This window comes from Typopeltis vanoorti, chromosome 3 (genome assembly GCF_054136105.1).
Source record: "Typopeltis vanoorti isolate ZY-2024b chromosome 3, IOZ_Tvanoo_1.0, whole genome shotgun sequence".
In the NCBI taxonomy this organism is placed as follows: domain Eukaryota; kingdom Metazoa; phylum Arthropoda; class Arachnida; order Uropygi; family Thelyphonidae; genus Typopeltis; species Typopeltis vanoorti.
In genome coordinates, this window is record NC_143551.1 from 118,187,601 (window position 1) to 118,207,473 (window position 19,873).

At 35.3% G+C, this 19,873-nt stretch overlaps 1 protein-coding gene across 3 annotated transcripts in view; it reads left to right on the plus strand.

The window, feature by feature from the left end:
- The window catches only part of Ifrd1 (Interferon-related developmental regulator 1), a 161,525-nt gene that overhangs the window by 60,290 nt on the left and 81,362 nt on the right, over window positions 1-19,873 (plus strand). For 2 of the 3 annotated variants that reach the window (XM_090415929.1, XM_090415931.1), the window contains exon 4: window positions 10,093-10,173. In XM_090415929.1, the coding sequence (XP_090272055.1) occupies window positions 10,093-10,173 (81 nt within the window). Of the gene's footprint in view, window positions 1-10,090; window positions 10,174-19,873 lie in introns of all 3 variants that reach the window. The other variant, XM_090415932.1, reaches the window with a different exon arrangement.

Below are 19,873 nucleotides of genomic sequence, written 5' to 3' on the forward strand. Positions count from 1 at the left end.
TCATTACTAACTTCCAATCTACAATTTTCCTCCAAATCAGCCTGTTACTTGTCAAGACTCCAACATTATCAAATCTTATATTTCTATCATCTAAGGCACTTTGTACCATATCAATCCACCTATATCTTGGTCTTCCTCTAGGTCGTTTTGCTGCCAACCTGGCAGAGAACACTTGTTTTGCTAATCTTTCTTCGCCAATTCTATTGAAGTGACCATACCACCTGAGATTAGCTCTGCTAATGCATTCCTGGATGTTGATAATATCAAGTTCTTTCCTAATATCCTTGTTTTTAATATGATATTGCCATTGATGCCATCTGTTCACGCCTATAATCTTTCTCAGGGCTCTCATATCTGCGGTCTCTAGTCTTTGGTCAAGTGTTTTACTTCTGACCCAGCTCTCAGATCCATAAGTTAAAACTAGTTTGAACACTATCTTGTATACAGCTAATTTAGTGTGCTGACTAATTTCTCTGTTATTCCATATGAATTTATTCAATTGACTTCCCACTCTACCAGTTTTGCTGAATCTGTTGTGTATTTCTATATTTAATTTACCATCTTCACAAAAAATCGTGCCTAAGTAGTAGAAATGTTTTACTTGTTCCACAGGTTCTACGTTCACAATACAGTTGACATTTTCAATGATTCTGTGTATTTTCATTGTCTTTGTCTTTTTATTGCTGACCTTCATACCATATCTATTACAACAGCTATTCAATTTAGTCAGAGAATCTTGCAGACTTGTAGCGGTTTTATTTAGAAGTATAACATCATCCGCATAAAGCAAAGAGCTGACATTAACATCTCCAATTTTGATATCATGTTTAATACCACTTTCCTTCATAATGTGATCCATATACATAATGAATAACAGAGGGGATAATGTACATCCTTGTCTCACACCAGATTTGACATTAAACCATCTTCCTGTACTTCCTTCAATTCTAACTGCTGACTTACAACTCAAATAAAGACTAAGTATTGCTTGATATAACCCCATTGACACCATATAACTGTAGCGTATTGAATAGCTCTCTCTTTGCACCTCGTCATATGCCTTTTTCAAATCGAGAAAACTTAAATACAGATCTCTGTTATATTCCCATGCTTTCTCGACTATTTGTCGTAAAGTGAAGATCTGATCCTGACAGCCTCTATTTGGCCTGAATCCAGCTTGTTCTTCACTAAGCTCTTCCACAATTCTTCTCAACCGTTTCTCAAGTATACTTGCATATATCTTACCAGGAACACTCAGTAATGAAAGCCTTTGTAATTCTCACATTCAGTTTTATTTCCCTTTTTATATATGGGTACTATGAGAGCTCTGCTCCAATCATCGGGGATTCGTCCCGCTATCCAGGCTTTCTGAACTATGCAGTGCAGCCACTGTAAGATTCTTATACCACCACACTTCAGCATTTCTGGTCGAATATCATCTATTCCTGCTGCCTTTCCACATTTGAAGCCTTTGATGGCTTTTACTACTTCAAGTATGGATATGTATTCCTGACTGCATACCTGGTCAGTTTTTTTTACCACTGTGCTGTCATCACTGATTGTTTCATTTAGCAATTTTTCAAAGTAATTACTCCATACTTCATGCATATCTTTTTCTCCCATTTTCATGTCACCTTTATCATCTCTAACTCCTTTTACAGTACTCTTTCTTCGATTCCTAAGCTTCTTCAACAACCTCCAGAATATTTTCCCACCTACTCTGCTATTTAGATCCCCAATATTTTCCCACCTTCTTGATATTTATTTTCTATATTCTTGCCAAAGTCCTCCCATGACTTTTGTTTAGCTAGTTTTATGCAGTGTTTAGCATTCTTGCATTTGACTCTGTATTCTCTAAGAGCATTATTTGATAGGAACTTTTGATAAGCTTTTTTCTTTTCCTTCAGTGCCTCTTTAACTTCCTGTGTCCACCAGGGAGTTCTGATTTTTTTATCCTTGCAAGCAACCTCAACACATTCCTCTCTGGCAGAATCAATCAATGTTTTCTTCAGAGTTTGCCACTGAATCTCCAAGGTTTGATTCCTGTTCTCAAACTCTTTCATTTTTTCTTCAATAATCTTTGTGTATTTTAGTCTACAGTTCACATCTGAGAGCTGCTGAACTTTTATTCGCTTTAAAACTTTCTTACATGTTATTCTTTTCAATATGAAATTCAATTTTATCCTGCTCAAGACTAAATAGTGATCACTTCCAATTTCAAATCCTCTGTACACTCTGGTGTCCTGCACCAAGGAGAAAACATCACTATCAACAATAATATAGTCAATGAGACTTATCTTATTCCTTGCCTCTTCTCTCCATGTGAATTTGTGCACATTTTTATGTTGGAACATGGTGTTAGTAATAACCAGTCCATGTCCTGTGCAGAAATCCAACAGATATTTGCCATTATTATTGGCTATGCTCTTTTCTTCAAATTTTCCCAAAATATGTCTCACAATCATTTCCTACTCTGCTATTTAGATCCCCAACAAGGACTAACTTTTCCCTTTTTACTGTGCCAGTTGCTTTTTCTAAAGTCTCAAAGAATTCCTCCACTTCTACCTTAGTAGAACCTTCTGTGGGCCATAAGCACAAATTAGTCTCATTGTGCAGTTTCCCATTCTCATATTTGCCCACATTTACTCTACTTGAGACTGGCTGTCATTCAAGAAGATTATCCTTGTATTTTGTGTATATATGGCTAATCCTTCTTTTCCTTGATTGTCATTGCCTGAATATAACATTTTGTATTTATTGCTCAGAAAGATCTCACCAGTTTTTGTCTTTTTTGTTTCAGTCCCCTATTATGTTGATCTGGTACTTATTTAATTCCTTAGCTAGCTCCATTTCTTTGCAATTCAGGCTTCTTCTGTTGATAGTACTGATCTTTAACTCTGGTGATGTTGAGTTAGAGTTTGTTTTCAGATTTTACCACTTATAAAATTAGAACCATTGCGAGAGAAATTTTAGATATATATGATTAAGTAACCATCAAATGATGATGGTTACTTAAACATATATGTCTAAAATTTCTCCCACTATGGTTCTAATTTTAGAAGTGGTAATTTGATATCTTGGATTCAGGCATGACTCAGGCATTTGCAATAAAACATGTTTATTGGAACTAAATGACAATTACAACTGAATTGAATCAAATTACTAAAACTTCTAAATCTCTTGCTAAGATAATTAAACAATTCTAAATTAATCAAGTTCACCTAGACAGATCAAATTGTTAATCACATTGAGCAATAGAAAGCAATGACAATATTACACTAAATTAAGATTCTCTCATGCATGCTATCCATAGAGTACATGCTATACATCTTGTTGCTTTCTCAATTAAGGTTATCTACTAAACAAAAGACACTTATTACTTCAGTCACATACAATTGGATTCGTTCCTGACAATTCCTTGTCCAACAGAATTTGCTGTCTCAAATACGAAATCTTATCCAAGTTCTCTAAAGGATTGTTCACATTTCCTAATCAAACATAAATTTCAATTTTCTATCACTTCCGTAACACATAACAAAGATCTCTATGTTACCCAGTTCTTTCCGAAGGTCTACCACGTGTTGTTCTGGTCATCCTTCAATCGGCTATCTCAGCGCCTGGCTTTTTGGCTACGTCATCCTTTCTACTGCTGCCAGACTCAAACTATTTTCTTCCCTGATGGGGGTATCTCTGCTCCTTTCCGATGGGACATCCAGCGACTGGCACGATTTCTGCATAGGCTGATGATTCGCATACGGCTCGGCACAGAATCTTGTTCAGCATAATCTGGAAAATGGCTCGCTGTCCGACATCATAGAACCCTGGCTCGTCCTTTCTCTGACCACCAGTCAAGAATCCTCGAGATAAAATCCGGAACAAAAATCCCTGCAATATGGTGCACATTGCCTTATATTCTATGTTCTAGAGCCCTCTTTTTGCTGTATCTTTTTTTTTTTTTTTTTTTTTGCACAACCCTTAGTTTTAATGTACTTTAGATGATCCTTACTCTCCCTATTGCTGTTAGGTGCTGTTTTCGAAGAAAGTTCGCTTACGTTATTTTCCGCATATGCTGAACAGGAAGATGGTGTAATGTTAAATATGGTGTCAGACAAGGGTGTACATTATCCCCTGAAGGACAGCGATATTAAACCTGATATCAAAATTGGAGATGTTAATCTCAGCTCTTTACACTATGCAGATGATGTTATACTTCTAAATAAATCTGCTACAAGTCTGCAACATTCCCTGACTAAATTGAATAACTCTTGTAATAGATTTGGTATGAATGTTAGCAATAACAAGACAATGAAAATAGGCAGAAGCATTGAAAATATCAACTGCATTTTGAATGGAGAACCTATAGAACAAGTAAAACATTTCAGCTACTTAGGCATGATTTTTAGTAAAGATGGTAAATTAATTATGGAAATAGACAACAGAATCAACAAAGCTGGTATTGTAGGAAGCCAACTGACCAAATTTATATGGAATAAGAGAGAAATTAGTTAGAACACTAAATTAGCTGTATAAAGACAGTGTTCAAACCAATTTTAACTTATGGATCTGAGAGCTGGGTTAGAAATAAAACACTTCGCCAAAGACTAGAAATCACAGATATGAGAGTCCTGAGAAAGATTAGAGGGGTGAGCAGATGGCATCAGTGGTAATGTCATATTAAAAAGAAGGATATTAGGAAAGAAAACTTAATATTGTTAGCAGAACTAATCTCGGATGGTATGGTTCACTTAAATAGAATGGGAGATGAAAGATTGGCAAAACAAGTGTTCTTTGCCAGGAAAAAGACCCAGAGGAAGCCCAAGATATAAGTGGATTGATACAGTTAAGGTGCCTTAGAAGATAGAAATATAAGATCTGATAATGTTGAGTCTTAATAGGTAACAGATTGATTTAGAGAAAAATTGTAGATAGGAAGTTAGTAGTGATGTAAGTTTTTTCTTGCAGTACTATCATATCCTGTACATCCCTTGAGGATACATATCAGGAATTTGATGAAGATTAAGTAATCTATTAATTCTTCTTAAAGAACATAAATTGGAAGTTGGAAATTCTTATATTCTTTCATTCCATGCACCTGTATTTTATAACAGTATTGTTTCAAAAGAAAAAGGTAGATGGAATGATGAGATATTCATTCAGTATATATGGACAGTGTATGGTGTTGACCAGTGACTGTGCTGGTTCTTACATAATTAGAAGAAAGTTGAGGTATGTTGGTGGCTAGTTCAGCATAGCAGTGTCCATGAAAGTAACTATAGTGAATGCCTAGTGCAAATACTTGATCAGGAAGGAAGCCTGAAAAGTACTATCATCAGCAGAAGTATAAAGAAGATTTGAAGTCAGACACAGGATCATTGATGTAAAGTAGGAGTGTGTATGAGCGTACAGAACCCTGGGGTAATCCAGCATTGATAAATCTAATTATACAAAGGCCTCCACTATGAATTGTGACGAATGATCAGTGTGGAAGTTAGTAATCCAAGCACAAAGTTTAGGAGGGAGACAATAAGATGGTAACTTATGTGGGAAGCCTTGATGCTAGATACAGTCATGTGCATTTGAAATATTGAGAGTTACTGCATGGATTTCTCCAGATCTTTCAGTGACTTATGTCTAAAGTGGGTAAGGTCAATTTGGTCTGCTGTAGAACAAGAATGGTGGAATCCATATTTGTGATCGCTAATTAATTGATGGGTCTCCAGATTGTGAAGAAGCTTGTTATTGACTGTCTCCATCATATTTGATAGGTGAACAATGGGACGATAGTTTGGCGGCTGGCTTTTGTTTAAGCTAAAGGCTTAAACAAAACAACTTGCTTACATGTTGCTTACAAAACAACTTAAACAACTTGCTTACATGTTGCTGGGTTGATGTCTGAAGCACAAGTTTTAAGCACAACCAGAGGACTACCATCTGGACAAGGAGTCTTATTAGTATCAAGATTATTCAGGTTTTTCCTGATATCTTTTTGGCAAAAGATCAAAAGACGCAGTGGTTAGTTTGTGATGTGGCTTCATTGTCTAAACAAGAGTTGGAGGGAAATACTAATGACAAAAGGTCTGCCTTATCCTTGGGTGAGGTTACCATGGTACCATCAGAATTTAAAAGAGGTGGAAACAAGAAAGGACAGAAGTTATGCCCAACAGCAAGGGAGCATAAGGCTCAACTACCAGTTGATCACGAGGCAAGCTTATTGCATTTCATTCTTATGTAGACTGCTTTGGAATTGTTAATAATTTTGTTACACTCATTTTGGGCTTTAACCTAAGCAAAATGAGAAGCTGGAGGTTTTGATTTAAGTGCTTTTTTTGTCATGGATTGCAGTAGCACTTTTTTAGAGAGACAAGGGGTTTGCAGTGGAGTGGAGAATGAAGAAGTTCATTCTCCACTCTATAGATAATAAACAGTAACTACATTTATTTAGTTATTAAATTATTACACTGACAAGGCACAAAGAAAAACACTAAGCACGTGCATGCAGGTGAACTGAAAAGAAAGCAAACACACACCTAGTGTTAATATTGGTGGGATTCTATTTGTCCTAACTAGCACCCTCTATGAGTGTGATGATAGATGCTTGCTGGTTGTCTCACAATGAAGGTCTCCCAGAAGTTTGGTTAAGTGATGCATTAGAATTTAAGATTTGGCATATGTTATAATGCTGAGGCAGATTCTGGAAATAGTCTCTCAGATTTATATCTGTTCCTGTAAAAGGGAAATTTCTTTCCACTTAACTGGTGATTGGTATCCAATGCATGGTCTGCTATTCCAGAAGGCTATAGTGCAGGTAATGGGCATATCTCCTGTGTTCTTCTATGCAGATATTAACTTTTTTCTCCTGTTTGTCCAAAGTAGGATGGTGTGCAGGAGCAAGGGATGGAGTAGACCTCAGGATGATCCAAATGATGGTGGGGGATATTTTGGTGATTCAATAAGTTTTTGATATGGCATGTAGGAAGTTGTATGCTGTATTGTTTTAGAAAGTGTTTTTTTTTTTTTAGGTGCCTCATATATTGGAAATTCCCAAGGATTTTTTGTATTCTGAAGTTTTTTTTTTTTTTTAAGTTTTGTTGATTTTGTAAAGGGGGAAGCCATTAGCTAAAAAATATGTCCTAGATATAATTAATTTCTATGGAGAGACTTGTTTGGTCATAGCAAATGGTCTAATATGATTTTTCTGGTAGTAATTGCTAGGAGGGGGTAGTTATGTGATAGATGATGCATGTACCCTCCAACATGGGTCACCCAAATGTCCAGTGGATAATGATCTGTTGGTGTTAATAAGTGGTGTTTATTTCCTATGTTGATGTTTAGATCTCCAACAGGATCAACATTTCATTTTTCTTCATATCAGCTTCCTTTTGTAATGGTGAAAAATTCCTCAACTTCTTTCTTATTACAGCCTTTTCTGAACCATATACACAAATAAGTGTCGTTACCCAATTCCCCATTTTAATGTTTGCATACATCACTCTGCATGAAATTGCCTATCAAATAAGCAGTCCACTTAATGTTATTTTTTTTATTGCTGTATTCGGATCCATAAGATGCACCTTTTTTACATTGAGGATCGACTTAGAATTGGGGTGCATCGTATGTTCCAAAGGCATGTGATATTGGGTAAGTCTTGGATTCCCATGTTTTCAATGTGAGCCAAACACGTGTTTTGTTGCACATGTAGGAATCCCTGATTTATATACATCAATAGTAGTTAGTGGGCAAGCATATGCAATTTTGAATGGATGAGATGATTATTAAGTCTTTTAAAAAATGCGGCATAAGTAACATGATGGATGGTACTGAAGATGACTTAGTTTTTGAGGAGAGTGATAACAATAGTTCAGACAATAATGTGAAAAGTGACAGTAATAAGGCGAGTGAAGACGAACTGAATACTTCTGTACAAGTTATGGTAATAATAAATGAAATTTAAGGTTTGTGAATATTTTGTATAATATATTTTTCCTAAAAATTGTCTCATAAATTTAGGGTGCGTCTTATCATCCGAAAAATGCAGTATCATTTGTATACCTTTTATTACATACTCCTTGCTAGGCCTTCAAGTATAATTAGACCAATCTCCTCTACTGCAATTTGTGATTTCATATCTTCATTATTAGTCCTGTCATATGCATTTGCAGTTGTCCCATGTTGTGTCGTACATCCTGGCTCTGAATCCGCCATCTTGTTAGATCATAGTTCTTATTTAAATTATCTGTTTTTTATTATCTTAATTAATTGTTGGTCGATTACTAATTTAAATATAGAGAAATTTATATTATACTGCACCACCCTATATTCAGATTAGTCTATATAATATAGTGGAATCAATCATCAACTAACTTTTGCAATCTCACTTTTCTACAGGCTGAGGTTAATATTATCATTTAAGGCTTCCGCAAGGTTCAATATTTTTTATGAACGGTGCAATGAAGGAGAATCAGGCAAACACCAAATTAGAATCAATAAAACAAAACATTTAATGCAGGGTTATATAACATGTACATTAAGTATAACATTGAAAACAAGATAAATACAAATCAACTTAGTTCAGGTATTCATAACAAACTTAAAACATTAGGCATCAGACATCCAGCTGTCAATTCTACATTCTTCCGAATAATTAAAATGGTTCACACAGTTCAATGTTACAGAATCTTACAGTATACCTCTCTAATTCTCTCTTAGTCAAGAAACATTTAATTCAATTATGAGGCAGTTATCACTTCAAGGGGGAAACACTTTAAAGCCCCATACTTCGGCTAATTTTAGTAGAATGCCACAATTAATGTTAAGATATATTAGGCGGAGCTATCTCTTATTTCTTCACGCTGAAATATAAAAAAAAATGGACTGATCTTACCGGGTTATATCCTTTGCACATCGGATTCACTATAGGCACTTAAAACTGAAGTTAACTATCACTTTGAAGTAACACTATTCAAAGGGAATCTTCACTATATAACTGAAATATTAAACATAGAGCTTTACAAGTCTTGGTGTACTTGTTTTAGGTAATCTACTTATTCCTTGTTTTCTTCTATGCGTTAAATTCAGCGTTGCACTATTCTTCCTCAAAACAATTGGAATTCGTCATAATTTTAGAATTCCGTATAAATATTCCTAATTGCCTATTAATTTCCCGGTTCCTTCCTAATCTATTTACAGCATATCCAAATCCCTTTGCTGACACCCGTTACTTTACTCCTTGCTGTCCTGAATGCTTCTCCCCTGTTTACTTTCGTTTTCCAATAAAATACCTTCATTCTTCCTGCCAAAATCCAGTTCTAGCCAGTTCAGCTCGTATCAACTCCTCCCTTCAAATACTATAGCTTACGCTCCACTCACACGCTATCTAAAATTAACTCTGTTTCCTTGACAACAGCCAATCAAATGCATTCAGAAGAATTACATAAAATTACTTTCTCTTTCAGTAATGTTAATAAAAAAAAATATATCAAAGTTCATATAATATACATTTAAATTTACTTACACACAGTTTCTTACAACATTTACACAGGAATTAATAAAATAAACTGAATGATATTTTAATACAGAGTCCTATCAGTACCAATACATATTTTAGATTAATTAATTAAACAATAATAAACATACTCCGAGTAATTATATGAATATTAATTTACAAGGTAAGAGACTAACAACAAATGATATTTACAAGTCTTGCTTATAACATGGTGGATTATGTTAAATGTGAATGAAGAATTAAAACATACAAAATAATTTCTTCACAATTTAGCACCCATCTTTTAGACTAAAAATATTCACAATATGCTTCGTGAAAATTCTAATAAAAATGTTAATATGTATGTGAATGTTTATTTGTTTTTGTGTGCTAATCTTATCTTGGTTTAAAGACGCATTCAATTAATATACTCTTATTGATTTAGTTACTTGTGATATATACTCTAAAAATATTTATCAAAAAGTGAACTACATGTGATTAATATCTAATTAAAAGTCAGTTTTTTTTCATCTTGTTTCAGAATATTAAAGAAAATAATAATATAATGCACCATACAGATGTTTATTTTAAATATTATGTTTTCATTTTAGTGCCAAAGGTCGTCAAATTTGCCTTGAATTAGTAAGGAAATCTTTAACAACAAAGTATTTATATGACTTCATTTCAGAAAGGTAAGATTATTGTTTTGTGTTTGAATAAGAAGAAAGACAATCAGTTAATATAGAGAGTTGCCATAGTTAAACCTTCCCTATTCAGATCTTTATGTAGCTCAATCTAACCAGAATGTTACCAAATTTGGTAGGAGACTAATCAAGACTAATGTAAAAATAAAATAAAATAAAAATAAATTAATGAAAATTAACTATTATTTAGATATTTGTCAAGTGTAGGTGAATAACTAATTTAATTACCAACTAGTTTTGCCAGCTTATGCTGTCGGCTTCTTCAGGGTACAATCATGAAAGCAAAGAAACGAAAATTACAAGCTATGCGTTAACTGACAATTCTGTTTCAATAACAAAATAGTAGTGCATGTGAAACAATACGCGTGTCGTGGATACATGATTTACTAGTTGAGATGCATTTTGTAGTTTGCACTGAAGTTCATTTCCTGTGTGTTTAGTGATCTGATTAAAGTCTTCCATATATCTGGCAGGATCAAACCCTTGTTCCTGTTGAGGTTATTTGTGGAACGATTGACTGTAGCAGCTTCTTTGAAGATTCTGGAATGGTAGTTTTCTTCTATATATGGCATAAGACTTTTATTCCATTCAATAATGTGGTTGGTTTTAGAGAAGTGGGAAGAAAGGCCAGAAATATCTTGTCTGCTGTTTCTAACATAGCTGATGTGTTCCCTTTGTCTCACTTCGAAGCTTCTAGATGTCTGACCAATGTAACTTAGACCACAGGAACAATGGATGTTATAAACTCCTGCATGTTTGTAGAAAGAATTGAAATCTTTTAGTGATCTTAGAAATTTCTGGATAGTTTCAACTTTCTTGAAGGTTACTCTAATATTGTGTGGTTTTAGGAGGTGAGCTAGTTTTTTGGAGATGGTACCAACTTATGGAATAGTTATAGTGGTTATGTATTGGGTGTCATCACGTTGTCTTTGTGGTATATCAGAGAAGAGAATTTTGTTAACAAGTCCTCTAGGGTAGCCATTTAGGAGTAGATCCAAAGTCATCGATAGGGAGAGTATTTCACTGTTTTAGCCCAGGAAGCTGGAAATTTGCATTAAATGAAGCTGAACACCTGTTTTGCTGTCATTATAAGAGCTATAAATTAAAGGAAAAACTTCACAAATGCATTCCCTGTTAATAGTCGTGTTCAACATATTCCTCACTTATTGTGTATTACTTGGAAAGTTATTTTACCTTAACAAGTGCAATGCATCAGCCACTCTTCATGAGTTTAGAACCTGCCAGAACTTGAATAAAGGCTAACACAGGTAGATTGATTATTCAGAACTTTGAAAAAACAGAATTCTTTGGGAGGTCAATTTGGCAAAGAATGGAAACCAGTACCACCATGGGTAACAGTTTTTGCCGGTTACCACCATGTTATCACATTATTTGCCAGTTATCACATTAAGAATTTGCCATTGCAATTTCTGACATTACATGAGAATGTTGCTGGTATTAGCAGCACCCATGGAGTAGCATGACAATTTGATATGCCTTATTCCATGGTATAGAAAGTCTTGCACAAAATTATTACATTTTATCCATACGATTTCACCAGCTTGGTTGGCCTAGTGGTTAGTATATTCACTCTTCAACCAGCAGGCTGCGGGTTCAAATTCCACTGTGGGCATGGATGTTTGAGATTGTCTTTATGTGGAAGATGAATGTCATTGCTCAGTGTGAAACTACCTCCCCACTTATTGGAGGCCTGAAGTAGCTTGAAAAAGTTCCATGTTCGGTCCCTAGAGCAGGGTTTCCGGATTATGTAAAAAATAAATGAAAAATACAATATATATATATATATATATATATATATATATATATATATATATATAAAAATCCTTAGCCTGTCCATGTTATAAAATGTACTATATGTTTACAAATAACCTTTTGTGGGTGGGAGCAACATAAATACCAGATCAGCCATATACAGCAGCTGCTACATGACGATTATGATAAGTAGCTGATATTTGTTCTGGTGTTTCGGGTCAGATTGGAAGTTAAACAATGCTTAGCCTTGGAAAAATTCTGTGGAGAGATGAGGTGCATTTTTATCTGAATGGGACTGTAAACACCCAAAATGTCAAATTTGGTCTTGCAAATCACCCCATGCACTCCAGCAACTCCCATCACATTCACTAAAAATTAATGTTTAGTGTTGCTTCACAGCTGATTTTATAATAGGGTCATTCTTTTTTGAGGACATCATTCCAACAGGACCAATAACTTGTTCCGTTACTGCATGGAAATATCATGATATACCGAACGTTTTCATCAATCAGCAGTGACAATCTCTGAATGAGACTATTTTATGCAAGATGGAGCACCTACACACACATTGTACAACTGGTATAGCAGCTTCTACAGCATCACTTCACAGAAGAAAGAGTGATTAGGTGCTTCTTTCCAGCTGCATGGCCACATTGCTCTCCCCCTTGGTCTGGTATTATTCCATTCAATTTTTGGTTATGGGGGTTACCTGAATGCCGTTGTCAATTGTGGCAGTGTCTTGAACTTTGCAGTCTTTAAGGACAATGTATCACGGATTGTGAGAAACATTCCTTCAGACATTTTACGTTCTGTTGAGAATGCTGTGTACAGGATGCGATTTCTGGTTCACGAGAATGGTGGCCACATTGAACTGGGCTCTCTTTTACATGAGTGAACTCAATGTGCTTGATTTCTGCAACAGGTTTGTGAAAGTACTTACACTCCAGTAACTGTAATACCATAATTACTGTGCTAAATTAAATTTATGTTAAATGTTCATTGCTATGTTATAAGTGCAACACATAAAGGTAATCTTTAATTTCAGTTTAGTCTTTGTTATTCATTTGTGTGTGTCCATTTTAATGCCTTTTATTTTGCAGAATTATTCTTCCCATGTGTTATATTAATCTCCCTACCAAATTTGGTGACATCATTCTGGTTGTTAGATCAAACCTACATAAAACTCTGAATAGGGGAAGTTTAATTATGACCACCCTGCTTGCATTTTTTAGACAATATCCTGTTAAAAAGTATCTGCTTTCCAATTATAAAATGGGCAAATATTAACCAACAGCAAAAGTAGGCTTTAATTAGATTCATAATCACACTGAATATGACAAAAATTGTTTTGAAATTAAATTTGATTAATCTTGATTAAAATTTGAGTGTATCAGTGATGTAAGAAATGTTTCTAGTTCTGATTCCTTTTCAATATTCTTCTATTTCTAAACATTTTTCAATTGCCTCCAGAATATTTTGCCACCTTCTTGATATTTATTTTCAAAGTCTTTCCATGACTTTTGTTTAGCTAGCTTTACACCGCTTTCTTACATTTTTCTCTGTATTCTCTAAGAGCACAAGTTGACTTACTTTCTAGGAACTTTCCATAAAGTTCTTGGCAAGTAAGTCAGCTTTCTTATTTTTCTTGACTGCTTCTTTAACTTCCTGAGTCCACTATAGAGTTCTGATTTTTCTGTCCTTACAGGCAACTTCACTACATGCCTCTCTGGCTGATTCAATAAATGTTTTCTTCAGGGTTTGCCATTGAATCTCCATGGTTTGGTTCTTGTTTTCTTCAATGATGTTTCTGTCTTTGAGTCTACAGTTTACCTCCGAAAGTTGGTCAACTTTGATTGGTTTAAAACTTTTTTACAAGTTCTTCTATGATTGTAGTACTAGTAACAGTATTTCATGTGTCAGTGAATTTGAAGCTATCTGGTTTAAGTGGAATCTGACAAGATCACAGTGAGGGTGTTGTTATGGACCTGTGGTCAGTTGCTAGTGATGAAGAAATGCATCACCAAAGATTTTAATTATCAAAATATTGATTGGATAGCAGTAAAATCTCACGAGAAGAACGAAACTGAATTTATTGAGCTGTTGCAGGACAACTTCCTCAAGCAGCATATGAAAGAGGGAACTCAGGGTCAAAGAGCGTTAGATTTGATTATAGTATCAGAGGGTGTTTCAGTTAAAGATGTAACTATGCTATTCTGCCTCCTTTGGTGGCAGTGATCATGCAGTACTCACTTGGGAGGTGACTAAGTTTATGAATGTTATATGCTAAACTAGAAAGCAGGAAATTATGACCAACTGAGGAGTATACTGAGTTCAGCAGAATGGTATTAGTTGCTGGATGGGAAGAATATCAACAGTGAATGGGAAGCATCTAAAAAATACTTAAATGATGAAGTATCGGAATGTGTACCAAGAGTTTCAAGAATAAATAGAGTAGGAGTCAAATGTATGTGTAATCTTATTAAGCAAGAGATCTGTAAGAAAAGGATGATGCGAAAAAAACCGCATGGTGGTTTTTTTCCAGGAGATCCTGTTGGTTGTATCCAAAACATGGTCTGCAAGACCAGATTGACCATAGTCGCGATTGCAGATGTAATGTTTTGAATACAACCAGGAGCTCCTGAAAAAAAAAACGCCATTCTCCGCCATAGTAAATTCAAAAAAAGAAACATTATTTTTAGAATCTGCAGCGGAACTCAGAAATCAATCTAATTTAAATAAATACAGTTGCATAAAACTTCCCAAAATTTGGGAAACATTAATTATCAGGCCATCTACAAATGCCCATAGACGGTGCTCCACCTAGATAAGCCTTCAGAGTCAACCACGTGTTACACTTAGTATTGTGTTGTATTTGAGTGTGTGTGTGTTATATTAGTTTTTTTATAATCCCTGAAGATGTCTTAGTGTTTCCAATAATTCATCTTAGTCACTGAGACCTCTTCAGGGATTACAAATTAATTTTAATCATTTCCGAGTGCTGTATATATTCCATTAAATCTTCAACATGATGTCCTCACAGCAAAAGGGATCTAGGTGAGCCTAGATCCCTTTTGCATGAGAAAAGGCTCTAGACAAAAAGACTGCATTTTGAAGGCAAGGAAGGTAACAATATTGTCTTTGCCCTATTAAAAATTGGCATGGAGTGCGATGTTTGGGTTACTGGTTGAAGATAATCTTGAAGCTTGGAATGGCTGAGCACTGTATGCTTTGACAAATGAGTAGTATGTACAGAGAGTGCTGTCATCAACAAAACTATGAAATAATTAATGGTTATTAGGAATAGGTCTTTTATGTATTGGCAAAATGAGATAGGTGATTCCTGTATTTGGTGAAGTTCAAACAGAGAGAATCATCTGCTACAGCTCCCTCTCTGACCAGAAACAGATTTGTGCAATGAATGACCAGAAAGAAAGCTGGCTGCCTAATTACAGAGAGTGGTAGACCATAGATGTTTTTTGTTTAAGGATTAAAGCTATATAACTGAGAGGCGACCTCCACATAACCTTTAAAGGAATGCAGAGAACCGACCAGAGCTTCTGACATAATGTCCAATCCTCACCTTATCGTGGTGCACCCTATTGGGTATCTACCCAGATACTGAACAAACGAGAATGGGCTGCCAATTTGGGATTTAGCCGACAAAATTGTAATCTTATTGGCTTAAACCAAAATACAAAATGATGGTACAACATAACAAAACATAACATAACGTGCGGGCTGGGGCGGTGCCCGGTTAAACAAGGCCCCCCCCCACACACACACGCGTTGTTTTTGCCAGGGAACCAGGGTGAACAGCAAAAAGTCAGCTACTGAAACAAATCTGAAAACACACTCCAAATCAACATCACCAGAGTTAAAGATCACTACTATCAACATAAGAAGCTTGAATGGCAAAGAAATGGAGCTAGCTGAGGAATTAGATAACTACCAGATCGACATAATGTTGAAACCTGGTGAGATTTTTCTGAGCAATAAATACAAAATGTTATATTCAGACAATGACAATCATGGAAAAGAAGGAGTAGCCATAGTATTCAACACAAAATACGAGGCTAATCTTCTTGAATGGCAGGCAGTCTCAAGTAGAGTGATGTGGACAATCAGAATGGGGAATTGGACAATGAGATTCATTTGTGCCTATGGTCCCACAGAAGGTTCTACTAAGGTAGAAGTGGAGGAATTTTTTGATGCTTTAGAGAAAGCAACTGACACAATGAAAAAGGAAATGTTGGTCCTTGTTGGGGATCTAAATAGAGTAGGAAATAATTGTCAGACATACAAAAATATTTAGGGAAAATTTGGAGAAAAGAGCAAAGCTAATAATAATGGCAAATATCTGTTGGATTTCTGCTCAGGACATGGACTGGTTATTACTAACACCATGTTCCAACATAAAAATGTGCACAAATTCACATGGAGAGAAGAGGGAAGGAATAAGAAAACTCGACCTATGTTATTGTTGATAGTGATGTTTTCTCCCTGGTGCAGGACACCAGAGTGTACAGAGGATTTGAAATTGGAAGCGATCACTATTTAGTCTTGAGCAGGATAAAATTGAATTTCATATCGAAAAGAATGACATGTAAGAAAGTTTTAAAGTGAATAAAAGTTGAACAGCTCTCAGATGTGAACTGTAGACTAAAATACACAAAAATTATTGAAGAAAAAATGAGAGACTTTGAGAACGGCAACCAAACCTCGGAGATTCACTGGTAAGCCTTCAAGAAAAACACTGATTGATTCAGCCAGAGAGGCATGTGTTGAGGTTGTCTGGAAGGATAGAAAAATCAGAACTCCATGGTGGACACAGGAAGTTGAAGAGGCAGTGAAGTAAAAAAAGGAAGCATATCAAAAGTTCTTGGCCAATAAGTCAGCTTGTGCTCTTAGAGAATACAGAGACAAATGTAAGAAAGCTAAACACTGTGTAAAATTAGCTCAACAAAAATCATGGGAGGACTTTGGTAAGAACATAGAAAATAAATATTAAGAAGGTGGCAAAATATTCTGGAGGTTGTTGAAGAAGCTCAGAAATGGAGGAAAGAGTGTTGTAAAAGGAGTTCAAGATGATAAAGGTGACATGACAATGGGAGAAAAAGATATCCATGAAGTATGGAGTAATTACTTTGAAAAATTGCTAAATGAAACAAGCAGTGATAACACAGTGGTAAAAAACACTCAACAAGCATACAGTCAGGAATATATATCCATACTTGAAGTAGAAAAAGCCATCGAAGGCCTGAAATGTGGAAAGGCAGCAGTAGTAGATGATATTCGACCAGAAATGCTGAAATATGGCGGTATAAGAGTCTTAGAGTGGCTGCAGTGCATAGTTCAGAAATCCTGGACAAAGGGATGAATTCCTGATGATTGGAGTAGAGCTCTCATAGTACCCATATATAAAAAGGTAAATAAAACTGAATGTGAGAATTACAGAGGCATTTCATTACTGAGTGTTCCTGGTAAGATATATGCAAGTATACTTGACAAATGGTTGAGAAGAATTGTGGAAGAAAAGCTTTGTGAAGAACAAGCTAGATGCAGGCCAAATAGAGGCTGTCAGGATCATATCCTCACTTTACGACAAATAGTTAAGAAAGCATGGGAATATAACAAATATCTGTATTTAAGATCAATCTGGGAAAGGCATACGACAAGGTGCCAAGAGGGAAACTATTCAATACACTACAGTTATATGGTGTCAATGGGCATTATATCAAGCAATACTTAGTCTTTATTTGAGTTGTAAGTCGGCAGTTAGAATTGAAAGAAGTATAGGAAGATGATTTAATGTTAAATCTGGTGTGAGACAAGAATGTACATTATCCCCTCTGTTATTCATTATCTATATGGATCACATTATGAAGGAAAGTGGTATTAAACCTAATATCAAAATTGGAGATGTTAATGTCAGCTCTTTGCTTTATGCTAACAATGTTGTAATTCTAAATAAATCTGCTACAAGTTTGGAAGATTCCCTGACTAAACTGAATAACTGTTGTAATAGATACAGTATGAAGGTCAGCATTAAAAGGACATCATCATCATCATCAAATTCCTGACATGTACCCTCAAGGGGTGTACAGGATATGACAGTACTACATGAAAAAATTACATCATTACTAACTTCCTATCTACAATTTTCCTCCAAATCAGTCTGTTACTTGTCAAGACTCCAACATTATCAGATCTTATATTTCTATCATCTAAAGCACTTTGTACCGTATCAATCCACCTATATCTTGGTCTTCCTCTGGGTCGTTTTCCTGCCAACCTGGCAGAGAACACTTGTTTTGCTAATCTTTCCTGTCCCATTCTATTTAAGTGACCATACCATCTGAGATTAGCTCTGCTAACGCATTCCTGGATGCTGACAATGTCAAGTTCTTTCCTAATATCCTCATTTTTAATATGATATTGCCATTGATGCCATCTGTTCATGCCTCTAATCTTTCTCAGGACTCTCATATCTGCGGTCTCTAGTCTTTGGTCAAGTGTTTTACTTCTGACCCAGCTCTCAGATCCATAAGTTAAAATTGGTTTGAACACAGTCTTGTACACAGCTAATTTAGTGTTCCGACTAATTTCTTTCTTATTCCATATGAATTTATTCAATTGACTTCCCACGATACCAGCTTTGCTGATTCTGTTGTCTATTTCTATATTTAGTTTACCATCTTCAGTAAAAATTGTGCCTAAGTAGCTGAAATGTTTTACTTGTTCCACAGGTTCTCCATTCACAACACAGTTGACATTTTCAATGATTCTGCCTATTTTCATTGTCTTTGTCTTTTTATTGCTGACCTTCATACCATATCTATTACAACAGCTATTCAATTTAGTCAGAGAATCTTGCAGACTTGTTAAAAAGACAGACAATGAAAATTGGTAGAATTGTTGAAAATGTCAACTGTGTTGTAAACAGGGAACCTGTGGAACAACTAAAACATATCAGCTACTTAGGCACCTTTTTTACTGTAGATGGTAAATTAAATATGGAAATAAATAGACAACAGAATCAACAAAGCTGGTTTGGTAGGAAGTTAATTGAATAAATTCATATGGAATAAAAGAGAAATTAGTCATAACACTAAATTAGCTGTATATACAAGACAGTGTTCAAACCAATTTTAACTTATGAATCTGAAACTTGACGAAAGACTAGATACCGCAGATATGAGAGTCTTGAGAAAGATTAGAGGCATGAACAGACGGCATCAATGGCAATATCATTTTAAAAACAGGGATATTAGGAAAGAACTTCACATTGTCAGCATCCAGGAATGCAATAGCAGAGTTAATCTCATTTGGAGTTCTCTGCAAGGTTGGGAGGAAGACGAAGATATAGATGGATTGATACCGTACAAAGTACCTTAGACAATAGAAATATAAAATCCGATAATGTTTGTCTTGGCAAGTAAGAGACTGCTTTGGAGAAAAATTGTAGATAGGAAGTTACTAATGATGTAAATTTTTCATGTAGTACTATCATATCCTGTACACTCCTTCACATTGTCAGCATTAATTAAGGTACATGGCAGGAATTTGATGATGATGATGCCAGACACAGTTGGAAGGTCTGGAAATGTCAAGAGCAGCAGCAGCATATCTTCAAACTGTTTCATAGCATGTATCTGGTGGTGGTGGTGGCTGATTTAGACTAAGTGGTCAGTCTTAATGGCAGAAATCATAATGTTGGTGGCCTCAAGATAATGGATGAATATTGATGACTTCCTCCATATTTAGAGAGGATTGAGATGATGCTAATAGGTCAGTAGTTTGTTGATAGACTTCTGTCGCTTTTTTGAAATAGGCTGGAGTGTCCAAGTTATTTAATATTCTTCTGATGTCTTTTATCCAAAAAGAAAAAAAAAAAACTACAGAATGTGCACTCTGG